Genomic DNA, 21,409 nt, shown 5'->3' on the forward strand with positions numbered 1-21,409 from the left:
AATGCATTTCCAGCAAATGCAAGGGGGGTTCAATAATTTGTAAGAGAATTTTTTTAACCCATGAATGAACACTTTTGAGTCATTCAAAATTCAAAATCACCAAATATGGAGATAGGTGGTTTTCACTGGACCAGAATGGTATGAAAAATTGTAATCTGGAAGCTAAAGCTGTCAGACAAATGTAGTGGAATACAGTAAATAGTACTTAAGTACAATTACCTCAAATTTTTACTAAGTGTAGTACTTGAGCAAATAGATTTCCACCACTGCCTGAATATCAGATGAGTTTTTTCTTGATCTTGAAAACAATGATTGAGAAAACATTCTCACCTCAAGGTTCATGAATTTCTTGCTCACTTCATGAGAAATCTAAATAATTGTGATTAATTTTATTAATAGGTCCTATAGACACACTGCAATTAAATGACACTTTCGTGAATATATGAATTTTTTCATTAATCCTTGGTAAAAAAAAAAAAAAGAGAGAGAGAGAGAGAGCGCACACCTATAATTAATTACTAGCACAGAAACACATACCCTACATTGTCACGGTTCTGTTGACACACTTTATCCAGACAAATGTGTCAGACATTTGCTTGTTCACATAACTGCATCAAACTGCTATTCTCCTCAACAATTCATTGTATGCATTTTTCTGCAAAGAGCAAAACTCAGCTGTTCCCAGTTTCACTTTGCCACACACACACACACTCACACACACACACACACACACACACACACATACACACACACACTGTCGCGCACAATGGCGTGGGGGTTATTAGAGAGCAAAGGGCTGCGCATCACAATATGCGGGAGGAGTTTCCAAAACGCAGCGACACCATTGGCTTGGGCCCCTGGGTGCTGTCCTCTACGCAGCGTGCATCGAGGCAAGCTTCAAAGTACGGAAAACAAAAGTCGACGAGGACACCGGCCTGCAAGGGCCGTGTTTGTTCCTGTAAAGAATGACGAACACGGTAAGATCTTTTCAAATTACTTTTGTCTACGTCCAGAACGCTTGGTGCATCCTTTCAGTCCGCTTTGTCGCGTGTCCTTGCACGTAGTGTGAGCTTGTGGACGCTTTAAAAGTTAACGGTGACTTTAAATGAAATGCAAGTGCTGACATGGGGAGTGAATTAGAAAATTGCATTTGGTGTGTTTGTTGTTGTCGGTCTGTAAACTGAGGCCACACAGAGCTGTCTGACAGAGCAGAGGCATAAGCGGCTGAAACTTTGGCCTGAACATATTCAGGAGGAATGTTGCCTAACCGACCTTAAAGGGTGATAGCGCAGACTGCACCTAATAATGAGTCCGTGTGTTGTATCAGGTCATAGCTGGAACATTTTTTAAGATGTTTTAAGACATACAAAAATAATGTATGTACGTTTACCACCCCCGCAAAAAATAAAATCTACCCCTACTCTCTCATTCCAAAAGTTTAACTGCTGCATACAAGATGTCTCCATCTTCACAGAAAAGTCCTTTCCGTGTGTGTGTGTGTGTGTGTGTGTGTGTGTGTGTGTGTGTGTGTGTGTGTGTGTGTGTGAGAGAGAGAGAGAGAGAGAGTGAGTGAGTGTTTGGACTGGAGGTTCAAAGTTTTCACATCACATTTACATGTAAAAGTTGCATACTGGACCGTGAATCGCTTCCAGTTGTGATGTCACCAAATCATGCTTGTTTGAGAGCCTGTTGAACTCAGATTTAAGGTGAGCACAGAGAAGCTCTGCATAATGAAGATCCAAATGATGTAACAAGAGCAAAGCTCATTTCTGAGCAGAGGGGGAAATGAAATTAAAATGGCCACAGCCTTTGAGGATGCAGTTTGTGACACATTATACATGTTTTTGTGTTGGCCCTGCTTAATTTGTTTTCCCACTGTTTTGACAACCTGTAAAATTATCATTTGTAGTTACTCTGATTCTTCTTAAAGGTTTTGAACTGAACTGTTATTTTTGTTAACGCCATTTTTTAACTTCATGATTAAGTGCTACTTTTCTAACTATTTCAAACTTAAATGTAACGCCTTTTAACTCAAGCATGACTTCCTCCTCCAGTACAGGGATTCGGGCAGAGCAGGCGTGGAAGACGAGGAGGAGTTTGTGGATGTATTGGAGGAGAGGAGGCACAGCAGTGATCTTGGCCATGCCTTCAGGACCTTCAACCCCCAACCCTACAAAGGAGCCCCGTCCTGCTCCACGGCTGACCTCAACAAAGCCGTGCTGGAGTCCCAGTATCTCTGCTACGTGACGAAGGAGGTGGGGTGATTTTGAAAAGATATAGCGAAAGAAGTTTCACGCTGTTGCTTCCAGCATCACGGAGTCAGTCTTTGTTCTGTATTCCTCCTCAGATTGCCATGGAGACGAAGTCATCGGTGGAGGAGGTGAGAGAGGAGGCGTGTGGGATTTTGGAGGAAATGTCTCAAAACTTGCAGCTGGGGTTTATCAGGCTGATGGCCTACACGCTCACCAAGGTGCTCAAGAGACTCTTCACCAGCATCAATGTCAACATGGAAGGACTCAACGCGGTTAGGAACACACATAAGTGCTGTATTCAGAGCAGCAGCACATCACAATATACCCACCACTTTCATAGAGCCATTGACCACTGTCCACTACAATGTACAGCTGCTAATAAGAGTGGTATCAATCTTTTCATCTAACTCTTTGCAAGAAAGCTAATGCTGAATTTACCAGTGTCTTTCCAACAATAAAACTGATCAGCTGATCTTAAGAAAATGTTTCATTCCAACAGAAAATGATCACTTGACAATGTTTATCATTTTTTTTGTAACGTGTTGACTTAGACTACCAATAACATACCAAGAGACTGCTACTGATGCACTCATCATCATTTTTCTGTCACCTCACAGCTCCAACAAGCCATACAGGAGACTCCTGTCATCCTGATGCCCAATCACAGGAGTTATGTGGACTTCTTGGTTATCTCCTACATCCTGTTTACCTATGACATCCCAGTACCTGTTATTGCTGCAGGCATTCGCAAGTATCTATTGATATTAAAAAAACAAGAGTGTGTGTGTGTGTGTGTGTGTGTGTTATTTTACAACATCCCTAGTGGAACATTTTTATGACGTTTCTTTGCTTGCAGATGCTCACTTCTCTCTCTCTCTCTTCCTCCATTTAATTCTCTTTCTCTCCACTGTAAAGCTCTTGCTGGGATGAAGATGGTCGGAGAGATACTGCGCCGCTCTGGAGCTTTCTATATCCGACGTGCCATTGGGTCTGACAAACTGTACTGGGCAGTGCTATCAGAATATGTCAAAACCATTGTCAAGGTAAGACAATAATCTGCCGCATCAGCCACACCAAACTCAAACTGTCAAAGCCCTTTTGGAAATGGCTTCGCCTTGCAAATATTCAATCAAATATCTTCTGTAGAAAGGATTTGCTCCTGTGGAGTTTTATGTGGAAGGCCTGCGGAGTCGTACGCTGAAGTCTCTGACGCCCAAGTTAGGTAAGTGTGGTTAGCTTGTGTCCCAGGGTAGGAAAGCGTCTCTTCGTCAGACAGCATTTGATTCTTTGGGGCATTGTGGTGTTCGCTGCTTGAAGCTCATGACGGACCTTACAGACGAGTATAATGGTCTTTCCTCCACTCCTTTTCCCGCACCACGGTGTCTGCAATCCGGTGACTGATTAGTTATTTTGTTTTCATGTTTATTCCTCCATTATTTTACGTCATTAAGTGTAGGAATATATATTTTCTGCCAGTGCAGCTGTGTGGTACTGTGTACTTTGGTTGTGTTCATTTAATTCAATTAAAAACTTTTTCTCACGCAGTTTAACTGTAATGACTGATAATTGTACTCGTTCATTGCTGTTTGAAATCTTGATAAAATCCAACCTGTGTCCGCAGGTATGATGCACATGGTGCTAGAGCCCTACTTTAAAGGTGAGGTGTATGACATCACATTGGTTCCCATCAGTATCAGCTACGACCGAGTGCTGGAGGAATCGTTGCTTGCCCACGAGTTACTGGGCGTCCCCAAGCCCAAAGAAAGCACCACGGTACGTCCCGGTCACATTACTCACTTCACCAACAATCATAAAGAGAATTGATCATAGTAATTTTTCAGTCAAAAACTCACCAAAACATGCATTTTTAACTGTATAATTTTTGTCTAATCTCACAAACTCATTAGTTTAAGTCAGAAGGGTTCAGGCACCAATAAAGCTGATTACTTCTTACTCGTGATTCAGCCTTGTTCTTTATCTGCAGGGTCTGCTGAAGGCTAGCAAAGTGCTCCAGGAAGATTACGGCAGCATGAATGTGAACTTTGGCCGCCCCCTATCAGTCCGGCGTCTGTGTCAGGGCAAGATAAACCGCTGCCAGTACAACCTCATACCCAGGTGGAAACACTTTGAACACACTTTAAATCATTCTGTTTTGCATATGTGCCATACTCATCCAATATTCACCAACCAAATTTAGTCTAAAAATATAAATAAAGTCTGACTGCAACATAGCCATGTGTGGCCGCGTCTCTCCATTCTTCCTGCTCACTCCCTCTTCTTCTCTCCCTTTATGTCTGCTGACAGAGATCTTCCTCAGAAGCCAAGTGCAGAGACTCAGGCCTGCGTGAATTGGCTGGCTAATCTGATGGTACGAATCCAAGAGGAGGGCTCTCTGATCAGCCCTTGGTCTCTGATGGCCTGCCTGTTGCTTCAGGCTCCTACTGCAGTATTAACAGAGGAGGGCCTTCTGTGGCATCAGCTCACAGAGAAAACCCTCTGGCTCAGGAAGCTGGCGCTGGACTTTGGGGCCCGCCTGAACTGGCCTGGTGGGTGAGACGGGGGTGGATTTTATATATTTGCTGAAAATATTGTGTCTGTTTCAATTCGATGTAGTGAGCACATGATTGGGAGAAGTGCTTTGATGAGGTTTATTTTCATGTCCCTCAAATGACCAGTAGGTGGCATTTGCATGTTACATTACAAGTGAACCAGACAAAGTTAATACAGAAAAGTAACTCACAGTGTATTCAGAACCTCAGAAGTATTAAAACATTTATTAAAATTGTCACAGGTGAAGCAGCAACATCTCAGAAATTAGTGTGATGCAGCGACACATTTTCTGTTAATCAACTGATAAATCAATTGTCTTATCCGTGAACTGTAGTAATTTTTATAACAAAGCATCTTACAATCTTTATTGGTAATTTTAGTGGAGTAAAAAGCACTATTTCCCATTGAAATGTAATTAAAGTAAAGCACAAGTATCTCAATAAATACTTTAGTTAATGTGCTTAGTTACATTCCACCTCTGGGAACCCTGAGTGAGTTCCGTCCAGCTGAGGCTGTCAGCGTCTCACCTCGGGACACTGAAGGTCTGAGGTAGATCAGACAGATTAGGTGAATGTGAGTTGGCACAAGCGTTCAGATTCACTTAGGAGATGTTCAATGGATTAGTGCACTTTAAGTAACTTGGCCTAAGAGGACTCCACTGAACTGTCTCCCTTTACAGGTCTCACACACACACACACACACACACACACACACACACACACACACACACACACACACACACACACACACACGTAGAAATGGATGAAACTATTCCTAGACTGATGCAACCCTCTTAAACTGCACCTTGGACAACGCGGTGACTGTTTCCTGCAGGAAAAGTCCCTGACTCAGATGTGATGTCATCCGCTGTGGCCCTTCATCACTCTATAGTTCGCCGTAAAGCGGGCCGCGTGTATCTGCTTCAGGAGGAAAAGCCCGCGAGGGAACGTCCAGTCAGCCAGGAGGAGGGTGTGATCAGGACAGCCGCGGCGGTGCTGATGTTGGCTTCCTATAGGAATCAGTCTCTGCACGTTTTTTTGCGTCCTGCCATGCTTGCGACGGCCATACATGTCACAAAGACCACACGGAGAGGTGAGGGTCAGACGCGATATATTTCTTAACTAACTCACTGAGATTTTCTAAGCTCTCACAGGAAGAACATGTTGTCCTCTTGCTTCATTGTGATTCCCTGTTCTGTCCACAGACGAGCTCTTCACCTTCTTCAGCTTCCTACAGGACGTCTTCTCCAACGAATTTATCTTCATCCCTGAAAAGTCGTCTCAGGTAGCAACCTCATCCTTGAGGGCTTGGCCTGCTTCAGGCAAATCCTGCTTTGATTATTGACCTGTCAAACCATGAAAGCAATCTTGGTAATAGAATAAGTGCATGTATGATAACCGCTCTGCTTCTGACAAATTGGGCTTGTTGAGGCTTAATGTTTGAAGTCAGAATAGACTCCCAGGTTAGGTCCCAGGTGCATTTGCAAGCAGTAAATTTGTAGCCTTAAAAAAATGGTAAACAGGAATTGAGTTGCACAAGGTTGTTACGGCCTCCTGAAATACTCAGTCTCAACTGGAGACCACAACATGACAGGACTCCAAAAATTGTATACAGGAGAGAATCCACAAAGAAAGATAACCATACTCATGAATGAACAAAAGATAGGAAAACCGCTGGGCCAGCCTTGCTATGGGCTGTTTTTCCCTTAACTCTATACCTAAATGAAAACCTGATAACTGGACAACTGGTGATTTCCAACCCAAACTGCCTAAGTCACGCTGGAGGAAAAATGTTTATCACAATTATATATATATATATATATATATATATAATTAGTGTGTGTAATGAATCTAGAATATATGAAACTTTTGACTATGGGGGGGGATTAACTTTATTTTTTTAGATGTACCTGTAGAAATAAACTATTAATACATAATATGAAATTAACGTTGCACATGCGGGGCCCTCATCTTAACAGAGATCTTAATCTACAAACAGAAATTCAACAAAATATTGTTGTGCTATTTATCTGCCTGCTGAAATCTGTCTTTCCATTGATCAGGACTTTGAGGAGGCATGCTCTCTTCTGAAGAAATGTGGAGCTGTCCACATCAGTCACCAGGAAGTGACGGTGTCAGATGCAGGGCTGGAGGTGCTATCCTTCCTGCGGGCACTTCTACAACCCTTCATAGACTCTTATCAGGTCCTTTTTGAATTTTGCTTTCTCTGATTTGGAAAACGCATATCTGTATGCTATTGTTGCTGGAGTTTTGACCTCTTTAGATTTTTTTTTTACCTTCTCCACGTACCTTGAAAGTAGGTGAAATTGTGCCAGATACCGCTACTCTCCATCTCTGTCCATTGAGGAGTCTGAGGTCATGGCCTCTATGATTCCAGTATTTTTACACCAAGTATATTAAAATCTGAGTACTTAAGTTAAACAAAAATGAATGAGTTAACAAAAAATAAATGATTCAGTATTTCTTCAACAGAATGTTTTTCCTGGCAGCGTGGAGCACTGAAACAGAATTGATTTTTATTACAGACTCTAATTTCCCAGTAATAATACAGCCCTGGCTGCAGCAACACTTGATGATTTTGTTTTGGTTAGATGCTAGATTTTTTCCTCCAAATGCTCTTTAAACCTGGTATTTGTAATGTTTATGTTTCATTAAATTAACATATTGTAAATAGACCCGTCTGCATAGTGGAGTTATGAATGTGATTGGAGACGCTCCCTCCGCTACTGAAAAATTCTGTTTTGGTTGTTAGGTCACATCTGACTGACAGTACCATAACATGCCATGGATTCTTCTAGATTCTCAATTACTGTAATTCAGTAACTGGAATTACTCTTTGCATCTGTCACGTCTTGCAGTCTCTGATTATACAAAGATTACACAACGTCCACAACTTTGTCAATCTTGGCTATAGTTCAAACACTCATCGTCATCACTGGAGAGAGTGAGACTGCATTAATGTTATTATTACCTTAGTTACTGTCGTGGAAATTATATTCCTGGTGAGAAATTGAGCAAATAATTGTCTGGCCCAGAGCAAAGGGCTGCATGATCATTTACACAGTCTGAGCATCTATGTTTTGGAAAACAAAAGATCCTTGACTGGTCCCAGTCAAGGAAGGAGAAGAACATCTAGTGAGGAAAACAATCAACAACCCCACATCCCTGACCTACACCCCACACATGTGGACAGACTGGAATAACAAGAACAATAATAAAAAGGGAACGGGTTAAAGATTTAAAACAATATATAAGACATAATAAAGGAGAAAAATAGCAGTCTTATAAGTACTTGCATAAAGGATTATAAGTAAAGAATAAAACAATTTTCTGCCCTTACAGTTACTATTTTAGGCTCTAACTACAATTACAATATCGGATTTTAAATGGTAAACAATTGCGGTCTGTTTGTGTGTTTTTTATGTCCAGGTGATGTTCAAGCACCTTTGTGAGGAGAGAGTTCATGTCTTCTCTGAGAAACAGTTCCAAACTGCTGTGCGAAACCTGGCCACAAAGCTCATCCTGTCAGGTAAAACAGAAAGCGGCAGAAATTACCTCTGACTTCTAGAATCGCCTCCAGCTGTTAAACTCTTACCCCCAGCTAATCATTCCTGGTCATTATTTCTACATGTCTCAGGTGAGCTTCGGTCCTATGAAGCCCTTTCCTCTGACACGCAAAAAAACCTTCTGTCGGCTCTGCGGAGGCTGGAGACTGTGACAAAACTGCAGGCGTGAGTAACGAGATTAGCCCCCGCAAATCTGTTTGGTTTTAAGCTTATTTTCTGTGGTGTTTGATAAGCCGGATGTTTTTTCTAATTCTCTATCTGTTTCCTCATGACAGATCTGAGCAGAATGAATACAGAGTGAACAAAGATGCTGTGAGAAGAATTGGAGACATACTTTGTAAGTTGTGATAAAGTGGTTTTGTGTGTAATTTACCATGCAGCCTTTTAAAGAACTCATACGTTGACTTGGAGATTTTGTTTGTTGCCCTTGCTTGTTTACCACACCAACCAACAGCAGCCTGAGGGATTTTTCCTTTTCCCCTCTCTCTGTAGGCGGGACAATCCCTCCCCAGATGCTCCAGACTGCACCTGACGCAAGACTTTAGTCTCCATTGGAACAGATCCATCTTCAGTATCAGCTCACAGTCTTGTTCACACCTACGTTACCCTTTCGTCTTTTCCCACTTCTCATCCCTCTTTCTCATCTTCTTCCCTTTTGTGCCTTTCTATGCAGCAATACTGCTGCACCCTAACTCTGCAATCAGACAAAATACTTTCTATCCTGGATGCCAGTGGCCAGATTTAACCTGGCAGCTTTCTGCTCTTGAACACTTGCTACCTCCCCCTCTCTGTGTCCTCGCTCTCATCCCTTACAGATCTGACAGGGATAAGATAAAGCTACAAAGACCTTATATGGTGACCCCAAAGGTGACAGTATTGCTGCTTTTGCTTGGTGGCTTTTATCAGAATAAGGTGATGAAGAAAGATTTACGTATGACTGATGCACTGGTGATGCCTGTGGATTAAGATACCAAACTATAACTGTCAGTAACATTGTCTTATAGCTGTATAGTTGATTGACAAGGCTGACTTGTCTAATTGAATGAATAGAGCACTTTAAAGTAAAATTGATTGTGGGTATAGTATGTGCAATTAGATAGTAAAGTCTAAATTATGACACTCGATTGTATGTACATTAATATACCAATAAATATCATAACAATGTCAAACACCATAACCCATCAAAAATGAGAGATTTCATTTGTTTGAGACATTTATTTTAACTTCTTTACATCTCAATAAATGTAATACAAATGTAACAAAATGCACCATAGATACTTTTTTTCACACTTTAATTTCTTCTCTGATTCTGTTGGTACTATTCCCTCAGCAACAGGGAGTGAAAACCAGAGTTCAACCTCCTGTAATCTCTGTAAACCCATATGTTGTTTAACATGGACAGACATTATCTATACACAGGTGGTACGTCAACTTTAATGCGTAAAGCGCTGACAGGGTCTTGACAAAACACCGAGATGTATTCCAACACTTTAGAATTTAGCTTTTTCTCGCCCTCTTTGGCTCTATGCCGCTCTTTGTCCCATCTATCCTTCTCGCCGTTCATTTGGGAAAAGAGGTTGACCTGGATGGTGCGTAGCGTGGCAGCCAAGACGTAGAAACCTCCCTGCAGCATGTGGCTGAAGGCGGCACCCACGCTGAGCGCTGCGCCCAGCAGGTTGGGCACCGTCTCGCACACCACACACATGCCCTCCAGGAAGTGCAGCGTGCCTTTCTTGGCCAGGGGCTGGCCTTGCTGGAGGTAGCCGGGAGCAGAGGGGGTTTGCTGGGCATGGTTGACCATGTATCTTGCACAGTCGGCGAAGTGGGTGGCGGCTCGTCGCAGCGGGAGCAGGGCCAGGTACAGGTGGCAAGCAGCTTTGGTCAGAGCATGGAAGAGCAGGCGCAGCTCAAGCACGGCATTGCCTGGAGACAAGAGGGTAACGGGGTCAGCTGGAGTCTAATTTAACACTGTGGCTAATGTCAGCAACCATTACAAACAAGCGTCTGCTACTGGATTAGTCTGTTCACCAGCCATGTGGGCAGCGGGTATCACCTGAGCACGCAATGTGGTTGGCTTGGCGCGTCATTACGCCTGCCCCTCAGCACGGGACCCATCCTCTGACAAATGGCCTATTACAAATCCTTTAGGCTGCTAGAGGCTTAAAATGTCATTTCTCTCTATTGCAGTTTCACATTTGTCAAGATAGTGTTTTGAAACAATTAAGCAGACAGACCATTAGAGTACTTGGTCTAAAAATCGCCATATTTTAAAATGTTTGAATTGTCTCATCACAGTAACTTGTTGAACTTCTTAAAAAACAATATGTAAAATGAAATGTCATGATTTCCTGATCTAAGATGTCTCAGTGTGGCATGCATCATTTTATCCAACTAACAATCAAATCATAGCCAAACTAAACTAAGTAAAGATAATTTATGTTTGTATCCAGCAAAATACACAGTATACAGCCTACTTTACATTGTATGCAAAGATTTTGCTGTGAATGTATGAAAGCTTTTCCGACATATGTGGTAGACCGGTGCCACGAAGTTCCTGAAAAGCTTCTAAATCTCCACTAACCATTTCCCCTTACCGTCTATAAAGCAGAAAATCCAGAGCAGGGCAATACACGCTGCCAACGAAGTCCACCAATCCATGTAGTCTCCCCCCTGTCCTGGACCCGGCAACGAAAAGAAAGAAAGCAGTGAACATGCAAAGTTATGATCTGGCCAAGCCCTGCCCTTCCTTTACGCAGCTAATACCTGAACATTAAGTAGTCGCATTCCCCGCAGGTGTCGGAGTGTTGCAGCCTCTGCGGAACACCTTGAAAGTGCACCTGAGGTGTCAACAGGCGCATTAAGACCAACAGACTACAACTCTTTACTACTCACTGCACCTTACAGTGACTCACAGCCAAGACGAGCTTTTTAGAAACAGACACTCCTTTGCTTCAGTAGAGAACCAAATAGTTGCAATCCAAAAAATGAACAGATTGTTTAAAACATTTAGGCCTACAGACAGATTTTTTCTTAAAACGTGCAGTAGCCTATTTTTCTTTCTGCATAGTCCTAGGCCTATAGGCGGTTGCAAAGTGTAAATATTTTATCTACCTCACAGTCTCTCTGAATAGATAATTGATTTGATGTCAATCAGGGCCCGATTACTCAATTCAATTCAATTCACTTCAAATTAGCTTTATTGGCATGAATGTGTAACAACAATATTGCCAAAGCATCATACAAACTACATAAGAACAATCAACCCCATACATTTAATTAAACAAGTAATTAAAGCCTAAAGTAATTAATGTGTGTGTGTGTGTGTGTGTGTGTGTGTAAAAATTTTTAATATATTAAAAATTAAAATAAAATAAACAGTAACAGTAAACTGTGTGTGTGTTAAAAAATAAAAATATATTAAAATAAATAAATAAAACAGTAAACGTGTGTGTATATTAATAGACAAAAAATAAAAATGTATTAATTGATTAAAAAAATAATAATTAAAAAAAGAAAGAAATCGGTATCAAATGTAAAAACAAAACAAATACTAAAATATCAAGCAATCAAAATAATAATATATATAATAATATTTTGCAGCAATTATTTGACATTTGGGCATTTCTCCCAGTATATAGGGGAGTTTCTGTGTGTCTGATATAAATTTGAATTCGGGTTATATTTGGGAAATGTTTGCAAAGTGCTTTTGTCTTAGTGTTTTATATTATGGGCATGAAATGGCTTACTCTTTCACTCCTAAATTTTGAGTGCACAGGTATTCTGACCTTTATGGTTAATGCATGAAATGACCAAGAGCCAGCTGCCAGGCAGGGTTGGCCACTTTATTCTGTACATTTTCTCACTTTTTCAAAGCAGTATCAAAGTCTAACCTGAAGAGGATTTCTGTGACTACGTCAGGTTTTCAAAATAAGGTGTTAACACAAAGTAAATCCTAAATTGCCTACATATGTAGGCATATATGGAAATAGGATTAATTGGATTATATTCACAGTAAGCATGTTAGGCCTACCTATGTTCTTCAAAAGTAAAAAAGCCACTAAAATTAGAAAGAAAGTATTTTATTCTTTGATTTTGGGTTGCTGGAAAAACTATTTCTGGCAATGACTGATTTGAGTTCAGGACAAAAAGGACTACATAGCCTACATACTAAAAATCAAAAGGGTTTATACTATCAATGTAGAGAATAGAGAAGTTTGATCCTTCATATGCTGTAAAAGTGGCAATGACTGGTTGATTAGAGATAACTCAGACTACTTATAAACTAATAATAAAGCAGTTTTATTGTATCAATTTAGAGAAATTACAAAGTAAAAATCCCACATTTGTACCATGAAATTGCTTGAATGTGAAACTTGCTGTAAAAACAGATTTATGCACAATTTTACGTAGTATGAGATACATGTTACATGTTACAGATATACTTTCACATTACACATTTCACAACTACCACCAACAACTATGTAGTAAGTGAGTAATCCAAAGCCCCTTTCACAAAAATAAGCCTTTTCTCCAACTTCGATGTGGGATGAAACAAATTTTTTTAATGAGTAGTTCATTAGCCTAATATGTTTATACTTAATACTTCTACATGGACAAATTGCCTACTATGTTCTGCTTTTACTGTGGACCTTATATTTTTGGACGTAGTAATTCTTAGACTACATGAATAAATAACATGAACTACTTTTAACTGTGTCATTTTTAGTAATCCACTGCCAAAGTACCTTCTAGAGAACAAGAGTAAACCTTTTTGTCAAACTTTGGTGTGGTAAAAAAACGAATTCTTCCACCAGTAATCCAAGACATAGGCTAATGCTGAATTTAGTAGCCTACTGCTTCGACTACATAAACAAAGACTATGAACACTAATTTTATGGTGTAGTTATTGAGTAATTCAGTGTCAGAGTCCCTTCCAGAGAACAAAAATAAGCATATGTAGAATGAACCAACTTTCAAAGTTGTTAAAGACAAGACCCCCCCCGATTTGTTATAGAAGAGGCTTTGGTCTGGGGGGGTGTAGTTTCAGCAGCAATTAACTGAATGAACTTGTCACTTTGATCAGGAATGTGACACTACTATATAGATTATATAGGCTATGCTATAATAATTAAAGGATATAGTTTCGAGAAAAAAAGTAGACAAGCAACAAATCCACCTGTTGCTTCAGCACCACGGACAGCGCCATTCATTGCTTTAATTATTGCTAGGGACATTTCAGTAATCGCTGGATATTGGTCGGGGCATGTATCTACGAATCTACAGTCCCTACTAAATGCTACACCCTTGTGGTAGCATCTCTTCAGTTAAGACTTTAATACGGTAACCCTTGTCATTGGAAAGTGGAAAAATGGCAGAATAAAGTCGCAAACCCTGTCTGCTCGGCCTGGCCGTTTCAATGCATTTACCATAAAAGTCAGAATACGTGTGCACTCAAAATGTGGGAACTGCTGGCTTGAGCGGTTCTCACAAACGACTTGGATGCAGTAGTAAATATATCCTATCATGGGTTTATAGCCTACCTGGGGTGGATAAACTCAGTCTGTGACCAAGTTTGTCCAGTCCATGTGAGTTCCAGACAAAAAAATTACAACCCCCCCCCCCATAAAATTAAAGACATTAATTTGGGAGTTAGGGTTACACAGGGGAAATGTGTTCATTGAATGTCAGGACATCTTTCTCTGCACTTTTAAAGAAATTTTGATAATTTATGTATTTGACCAAAATTGTCCTCAGTTGTCACATCTGTACCGATTAATTTAGTCCATATTAAATTTAGGGAGTTTTGTGTAATATAGGCTAATAACCTAGATACCAGAGGTAAACAGTAACTAAGTAAATTTATTCAAGTACTGTACTTAAGTACAAATTTGAGGTACCTGTACTTTACTTGTAGCCTACATTTAGTTTTAGTAGTTACTTTACAAATTAAGCTTTTTACACACAAAACACATGAAGAGCTTATAAAATGTGATGTTTTTTTCTTATTTTATTTATTTTATTATTTGAATGTAGTGTTAATAATGTTGAGGTTTGGACTGTTGATGGGACAAAAGCATTGTGAAGTTGTCACTTTGAGCTCTGGGTAACTGTGACGGCAGAATCTTTACAAACCAATCAATCAATCGATTAATAGAGAAAATAATCAGTAGATTAATTCATAATAAAAATAATTATTAGTTGCAGTCCATGCAATTTTTTCTGCGTTGAGTAGCCTACTTTTATTTTTAATAGGTCTACTTTAAGTAGTAGGCGACATTTTCCAGTTTATTTTCAATGCAGTACTTTTACTTGTAAAAGAGTAGGCCCTGTTTTTTTACAGTGTGATATAAGGTATTTTACTTAAGTAGCCTAAAGGATCTGAATACCTCGTCCACCACTGCTAGATACAGACTCATGTCTTTCTTGTCCACGTCTCGCGGTGAACGCCCCGTGCGTCAAGCGAGCAAAGACGTTCTCGGGACGCACGGGGTGCCATGGTAACGGAAAGCCTTCAGACAGGTAGGACACCTGGAGGAGGCCTGTCCCCCCTTTCATGGGTTGAAAACTGAAGCTAGTCTGAGAGGGAGAACAGCCGCCACACTTTTAACAACATGTGTTTTATGTGACGAACTTCTGACCCCAAACCAAGGACGTTCTGGTGAACGTTCACGTTGGCTGTTTTTCTCACGAACTTCGGACCCAAACGTCCTTAAGTCAACAAAGGTAAGGAACCGCAACATCTTTATGGAGACAGGGCTAGTAAAGTCTACAGTAGAAGACACCATTAGATTTAACTTAAGTGCATGCTGCTCTTATCAGAGCAATCATTGAGTGATACAATGTATTTAGCTTGTAACTTGAACTTAGACTAACGGTAGCCTACTAACTGATTGTGATTCAGGTTTATTGGGGCCAATTAGGCCACTGGCCATAATCAAGTTATCACTGATGGCTCAAAACTGTTCTTTTGTCATGATTTAGGGATGGTCCCCAAGAAGAAAGACACAGCCAGTGGTGTGATCACCTTCCACACACATTTTCCTGTCAACCTGTTGAAATCAGAGGTAAAAAACAACAACATACTTCTGCAACTGGAAAAAAAACTGGAAAAATAATACACCATGGACTGTATATTACAGTAAAAACTGCTTTTTTAAGCACACATAACATACATTCAGTACTTCAGTATATCACCCTGCTTCACATTCACTACAATAATAAGTTAGCTTTACAATAGGGTTTTTGAGTGCACTGCTCAACAGCATTTCAGCAGTTATTAAGGAACAAGAGGGTTACCTTCACTTTACTGCCTTTGCCAAAGGTTAAATGTGGGTATAGCTCTGAAAATCAAGTTCAATTCTAGGATCAGGACATATTTCTCTCCTACGTGCACTCTCAGTTACTCAGTGCCTTTCCCTCTCCACAGCCAGAGTGAAACTGTGAACTTGCCAACTCATAATTAATCACTGGTCTTTTAATGTCAGGGAGGCTGCAAAGGAACAGTATGTGCACCATGACCAGCCCGGGCAGGGAGTACAATGCTTGCCTGAATGCCTGGCTGCCCCTCTTTCTCCTCTGTTTGTACAGTGTCATATCACAATGCTGGAATATCAGCATCCTAAGAGGACAGATGAATAGATAGGTTGCAGGTTATTGACAGACAGATACTGTAGCAACCATAATCCTAAACAAAAACGCCTGGTGCGGGATCAGATGACATTCAAATGAAGAAACCAAGCAAAGCATCCAAAAATATGAACTGCACATGAAGATGATGGCATTATTTTGGTCAGTCCCAACAAATAGCACAACATGGAAGGACTCTGACATCTTTGTACTGATGCTAAAGTTGCTCAGTCATGTCAAAACATTACAGAACAGCTGACATACATGTACCACCCTATGTGTTTGCATAACAGTGAGACACAGTTCAGGTTTCCAGGCAGTGACATGATCTGCTGTTATTAGTTGCTGTTATCTGCAGTGTGTTAGTTACATAAGATAGTAGTGAGTGACCACAGAATCGACCCTACTGGTGTTTCAGGAGTGCATGGTAGATGTGAAGGACACTACACAGAGCAAAAAGAGCCCGTCTCAGCCGAGTGCGAGGACAGGAAGCACCGGTAAATGTGTAAGAGCAGGGAAAAGGGATGAGTCCTCAGTCTCTGGGCAACAGCCGGGCACCAGACAGGAGCGGCTCTCTCACACCTCTCGCAGACGACTGCAGGTATTACACTCAGCCAAACTCTCACCTGCACAAAAAGATGAGGTGAATTCACTTAACTGCACATATTACTATTTAGGCAAAGATGGAGGTTGAAAATCAGCAGGTGAAAGAAATAATCCAACCTTTACTGGATACAGAAAATGGTTTTGTAAAGGTAAGATGCCGAATGTGACAGCCCAATCTTTGTTGTTGTTTTTTCTGTGTAACATTTTTGATTCTTTGAAATGCTTTGATTCTCAAGTAAACACATTGGTCTTTGTGTCTGTAACTCCCATGTTGATTGAAATGTGCCTCTTCATGGAGGAGTTGGAGAGGTTTCTGAGCCAACGGGACGTAACAGAGCTGAGGAGGAGGGAACTGCTGCACAAGCGCTGGTCTGAGCGTGTATGGTTTCCCCTCCAGAGGAGAGTGGAGGAACATGTGTCCAGCGGTAGTGGTGTGAAAGCCAAGAACTTATACAATCACTACCTCCATCACTGCAACACCAAGGTGATACTAAGCTCACCATTCAGTCTTATACTTGCTTACGAATGCAGAAAATGTCAGTGTTGGAAACAGCGTTTGTCTTGTTTACTATGATGCTTTTTATTCTGTATCAGACTTCACACAGATATGTTTCTGTTGTGCTTATCACTACATAAGCAGACAAAAACAGACGTGTAATTATCGAACTTACTCGAACTGCTGTAATATCTTGAATCTCCAGGGTTTTGTGTTTCTAGAAACATACGATCTAAGTGAATACAACCCATTTCTTCTCAAAAAGACACACTACTTCAAGGTGATTTTTTGTGACTTAAATTTTTCACTTAATATATTAAAAAAACAGCGTTGGACATGTTGAAGTATCCCACTTGTCTGTTAGTGACAATATATTCACTGCTCTATCCCTAGCTCAATACGGCGGACTTAAAGGACCCATTGTACCTTTATGAAAGATTGAGGGAAAAGAGAACGGCACATTCTTGTGAAGCAGGTTTGTGGGTGTTTTCCTTCTTTGACCAGAAGGAAATGTAAGACCTACATGAATGCTTTGCTTTGAGTGAAGATATCCACAGTGGCATTTTCTCTTACATTTGGGGAATTAAAATGAGACCATTTCACTTTTGAAAGAAAAAATACCACATTCTTTCAGTTAGCAATATATCGTACCCTTGTGTCCGTTCAGTACACTCAGGGGTTTTGCTGCTACAGCCTTACTTGGTCTGGTATGACCAATAGCTTATGGTGACTAATGTTAGCTTATATTGGCAAGCTTAAAGTAAGTATTGCTGTATAACACACATTACTGAGTCAGTGTACTGACTTTATGACGCTTCTCTCAACCCAAATCAGAGTAAATCCTAATTAGATGTCAAGTTTGATACATATTTGTGATGGGTTTTGATCACTCTTCATATTCTAAACCAATTTTCCTTCTATCTTAGGACGTAAATACAAGCTAACTCAGAATGACCGTCCTCTTAGTGAGTCTGTGACGTCTCAAGCTGACATACTCCTACAGGCCTCATTTAATTGTCCAGTCTCTGTATCCGTAAAAACTCCAGCACAGGATGAGACCGAAAGGAGGAAGTCCAGCAGGTGCAAACCCAATTTTCTATAACTCTGTAGGATCAGCGGTGACAGCTGCAACACATCACTATGTAATGGATTATAAATGAGTTTAATGTGAGTAACGTGCAAATGTGTCTCATCCAGGCTCAGCGCCATACCATACCACATCAGTGCAGCTGCCACACCAGATGGAAGGTGCCATCAGAGCGGCTGCTGGCTCTCCAGATGTGGAAGTCAGCAACAACCAGCAAGTTACCATCAGTCCTTGCCTGAATCCAAATAAAATCGATCTTTACCAAAAGAAATTGTCACCTCTATTCCTTTCTAATTACCTCAGTTTTCCAGGTAATATACATATATAAAAGCGTTATTGTTTAGGACTTTAGGGATACCAGGATTGTGTTGAGAAAGCAGTGAAACATTTACCCACAACAAAGAAAATTGTTTACCATATTTCCATTTAATTCATGCCATTTGCAGGATTTAAAGGCATACCCCATAGTTACATCATAGGGTGACATTACATTGTACAGTAGCGTGCAGCATTTGAAATGAACAGCATTAGCACGGATATGTGTTGCCGTGTGCAACTGTATATAAGGGTGTTTGAAGTATGTCTTCATTTAACATGTTGGTATTCCTCCATTAATAGTAAAACAGTATTTGTAGGAATTTGTAAACATGAATGACAAATCTCAACCACATCAGCAAATCTAACTTGTTACACATTTTAAGTCATGTTTTTATAATTGCATTTCCAAGTAGTGCACATGAAAATATAATCACATTTTAGCTAGGCTGATGGTGACAAGAACACCCTTTTTCCACAACATATTACTACTTATGAGGACATTTCATCAGTTTGGCATTCTAGATTTTTGGCAAGGTATCCTTCCTGTTCTGTTGAAGGTCACCTAAATGGGTCTGGGTGGCTCAGAGCGGGACGAAAGGCAGTGACGATAAAATAGGCACTTTTAGGTGTGTGTGGCTGTTTATGCTTATATAAAATTTCTTCTCTTCATTACAATAAAATTAAGTGGTGTGTGCCTTAGGGCGTGTCTTGTCCTCATTTGGGTGGCTCATAAAGCTGTAGATCAAGTTTGACCCAAACTTCTCCAGTAGGGACCTCATGCAGTAGTAGGCGACGGTTTGCAGCACCTTTGCTCTCCATCTCTTTCTTTATAGTTGCCACAGGAACTTCAGTGCGACCCAGGAAATCTGAAGAGGCGGAAAAGAGTAACTTACTGCAAAAAAGAATAACACACTTCTTCAAGGCATTTAAAATCTTAGTAGAGCCTGATAGATACTGGATTTTTGAGGATAATTATGTAGGTATTTTTGTGTCAAAAACAGTATCTGCAAACAAAATGAACCAGTCAGTGGTTAGTACCTCTAACATACAGTTTCTTTGGCATTTCTGTACTGACATTTCTCATTACATGCCGTCCGACATGTATGCGAGTTATATATATACGTGGTAAGCTAATAACGGCCAATACATCTTTGTCTTCTGCACTACAGCCCCTCACATGGCCCCAACACAATCACAGTCATGACAAAAACACAGAAAAAAAAGAGACAGCAGTAAACACAAGTCAGCAAGGAAAGGGGAATGTCTATTGCTTTAAAAAAAATAAAATAAAATCAGACCCTGGCATGCAACCCTTGATTCCCTTCCTTTTGTACAAGCAGGACAAATAGGACCAAAAGCCTAATAATCCGGTCTGTGTGAGCATCTCTTTGTTGTTTGTGTGTCTCTCTCATCCACTCACCATCTGGTGAGAACTGGTCTTTCTCAAACACAGTGATACAGAGGACATCCTGGTAGAGGTCTTTGATAAAGAACTGGCAGTTGAAGTTCCACTTTGGGTTCAGGGTGTCACTGATTGGTCGGGAGGTGTAGCACTGAGGCCCCATCGTCAGCTCACAGTAGGGATTACTCTTACCTGGAGGGAAATTATATATTATTAGTATTATTGGAAGATATTTAACAGTGAAGACATGGATCGACACACGGCAACAGAGAGTGTGACAGGCTCTGTATTCCTTCACAAGGCCTTACCGTTGGGTTTACAGGCTTTGAGCTCCTGGGCTTCAGTGACAGTTACCAGCAGTCGGCCGATGCCACTGGTCTTTAGGGAACGTGCTAAAATAAACACACAGCCATTAGATGGAGGCCTAAAACACTCCATTACAGATTTTTGCAAGCTGAAACAGCTGTTCTTGTGAATAATGTGCGGACAATTTGAGTAAGGGCCTGAATGAAAAATGTTAGGAGAGGAGGATTATGGGTTGTTTTTTTTTGTTGCTGAAGGGAGGATAGGGAGAACTAGTTTTTAAAGGATCTATTGTAGTTGAAGTTGTGTGTGCACAGCATGTTCATGTGTCTCACTAAACCACCCATACCTTGGTAGGCCTTCTCTCTCTTTTTCTTCTCTGTCTCTATGAAATGTTCGGATGCTGCTTTGATTTTCTGGACCCACGTTGTCCTACCGACACAATGAATACATCAGTCCTTTTGCACGGTATGATTGGGTTATTGGCGAAGCGTGTGACGGTGCACATGTGCATGCCTACCTCTCATTCAAGGTCTCGGTTTTGAGTGTGTAGACGCGATCGATGTGCGAGACGTGGAAGAGCGGCTCGTCGCTGGACGGGTCGGGTGGCATTTTCACCAAAACCTCATTTAGAAACAGTGGCTGCAGAATGTGATGGAGAGAGAATGAAAACAATAAACAAATACTGTCTATGGACACCTACACCTTTCCCTATGCACCGTTTCATACATAATCCAAGCAATGGAAGTACTTCAACACCCCAATGGTACAGTGGGGGAAAAAAGTATTTGACCCCTTGCTGATTTTGCAGGTTTGCCCACTTACAAAGAATGCAACAATCTACAATTTTAATCATATGTACATTCTAACAGTGAAAGACAGAATCCCAAAGAAAATTCCAGAAAATCACATCATATGAATTTATAAAAATTGATAACCATCTGATGAGGAAAAACAAGTATATGACCCCCTACCAAACAGCAAGTATTCTGGCTCCTACAAGCCAGTTAGTCTTTCTTTAAGACACAGCCCCAATCTCAACCAATTATCTACATCAAATACGACCGCCTCACCTCGTTACCTGTATAAAAGACACCTGTCAACACCCAAACAACCAGCATCCAACATCACCACCATGGGCAAGACCAAAGAGCTTTCTACGGACATCAGGGACAAGATTGTT

General features: G+C 40.7%; 3 protein-coding genes across 6 annotated transcripts in view; 2 read left to right on the forward strand and 1 right to left on the reverse strand.

Annotated features, from left to right (window-relative positions):
• The first annotated feature begins 810 nt into the window (after positions 1–810).
• gnpat2 (glyceronephosphate O-acyltransferase 2) lies at positions 811–9,576 on the forward strand. Of its 2 annotated transcripts, none has more exons than XM_046060385.1 (16): positions 811–977; positions 2,055–2,255; positions 2,348–2,524; positions 2,870–2,999; positions 3,168–3,295; positions 3,399–3,474; positions 3,874–4,025; positions 4,237–4,367; positions 4,557–4,798; positions 5,694–5,894; positions 6,007–6,086; positions 6,865–7,005; positions 8,252–8,351; positions 8,460–8,553; positions 8,664–8,725; positions 8,881–9,576. In XM_046060385.1, exons 1-16 carry the CDS (start codon positions 966–968, stop codon positions 8,931–8,933), a joined length of 1,980 nt encoding a protein of 659 aa, XP_045916341.1. In that variant the 5' UTR covers positions 811–965; the 3' UTR covers positions 8,934–9,576. The 2 variants fall into 2 exon arrangements, with proteins under 2 accessions (XP_045916341.1, XP_045916340.1); XM_046060384.1 differs by having other exon boundaries at positions 812–977; positions 5,637–5,894.
• Positions 9,577–14,871: 5,295 nt separating this feature from the next.
• Positions 14,872–18,474, forward strand: fam228a (family with sequence similarity 228 member A). Of its 2 annotated transcripts, none has more exons than XM_046060786.1 (9): positions 14,872–15,111; positions 15,370–15,452; positions 16,433–16,615; positions 16,692–16,769; positions 16,922–17,104; positions 17,322–17,396; positions 17,510–17,591; positions 18,043–18,196; positions 18,314–18,474. In XM_046060786.1, the coding sequence occupies exons 2-9, from the start codon at positions 15,372–15,374 to the stop codon at positions 18,450–18,452; spliced, it is 975 nt and encodes a 324-aa protein (XP_045916742.1). In that variant the 5' UTR covers positions 14,872–15,111; positions 15,370–15,371; the 3' UTR covers positions 18,453–18,474. The 2 variants fall into 2 exon arrangements, with proteins under 2 accessions (XP_045916742.1, XP_045916741.1); XM_046060785.1 differs by having other exon boundaries at positions 14,873–15,111; positions 16,919–17,104.
• Positions 18,475–18,610: 136 nt separating this feature from the next.
• itsn2a (intersectin 2a) overlaps positions 18,611–21,409 on the reverse strand; it is a 39,586-nt gene continuing 36,787 nt past the window's right edge. For both annotated transcript variants that reach the window (XM_046060429.1, XM_046060430.1), the window contains 5 exons: positions 20,747–20,868; positions 20,576–20,658; positions 20,232–20,315; positions 19,942–20,115; positions 18,611–19,387 (listed from right to left, as the gene is read on the reverse strand). In XM_046060429.1, the coding sequence (XP_045916385.1) occupies positions 19,236–19,387; positions 19,942–20,115; positions 20,232–20,315; positions 20,576–20,658; positions 20,747–20,868 (615 nt within the window). In that variant the 3' untranslated portion in view covers positions 18,611–19,235. The remainder of the gene's footprint in view (positions 19,388–19,941; positions 20,116–20,231; positions 20,316–20,575; positions 20,659–20,746; positions 20,869–21,409) is intronic.

The sequence above is a fragment of the Micropterus dolomieu genome, linkage group LG10, assembly GCF_021292245.1.
Source record: "Micropterus dolomieu isolate WLL.071019.BEF.003 ecotype Adirondacks linkage group LG10, ASM2129224v1, whole genome shotgun sequence".
Classification (NCBI taxonomy): domain Eukaryota; kingdom Metazoa; phylum Chordata; class Actinopteri; order Centrarchiformes; family Centrarchidae; genus Micropterus; species Micropterus dolomieu.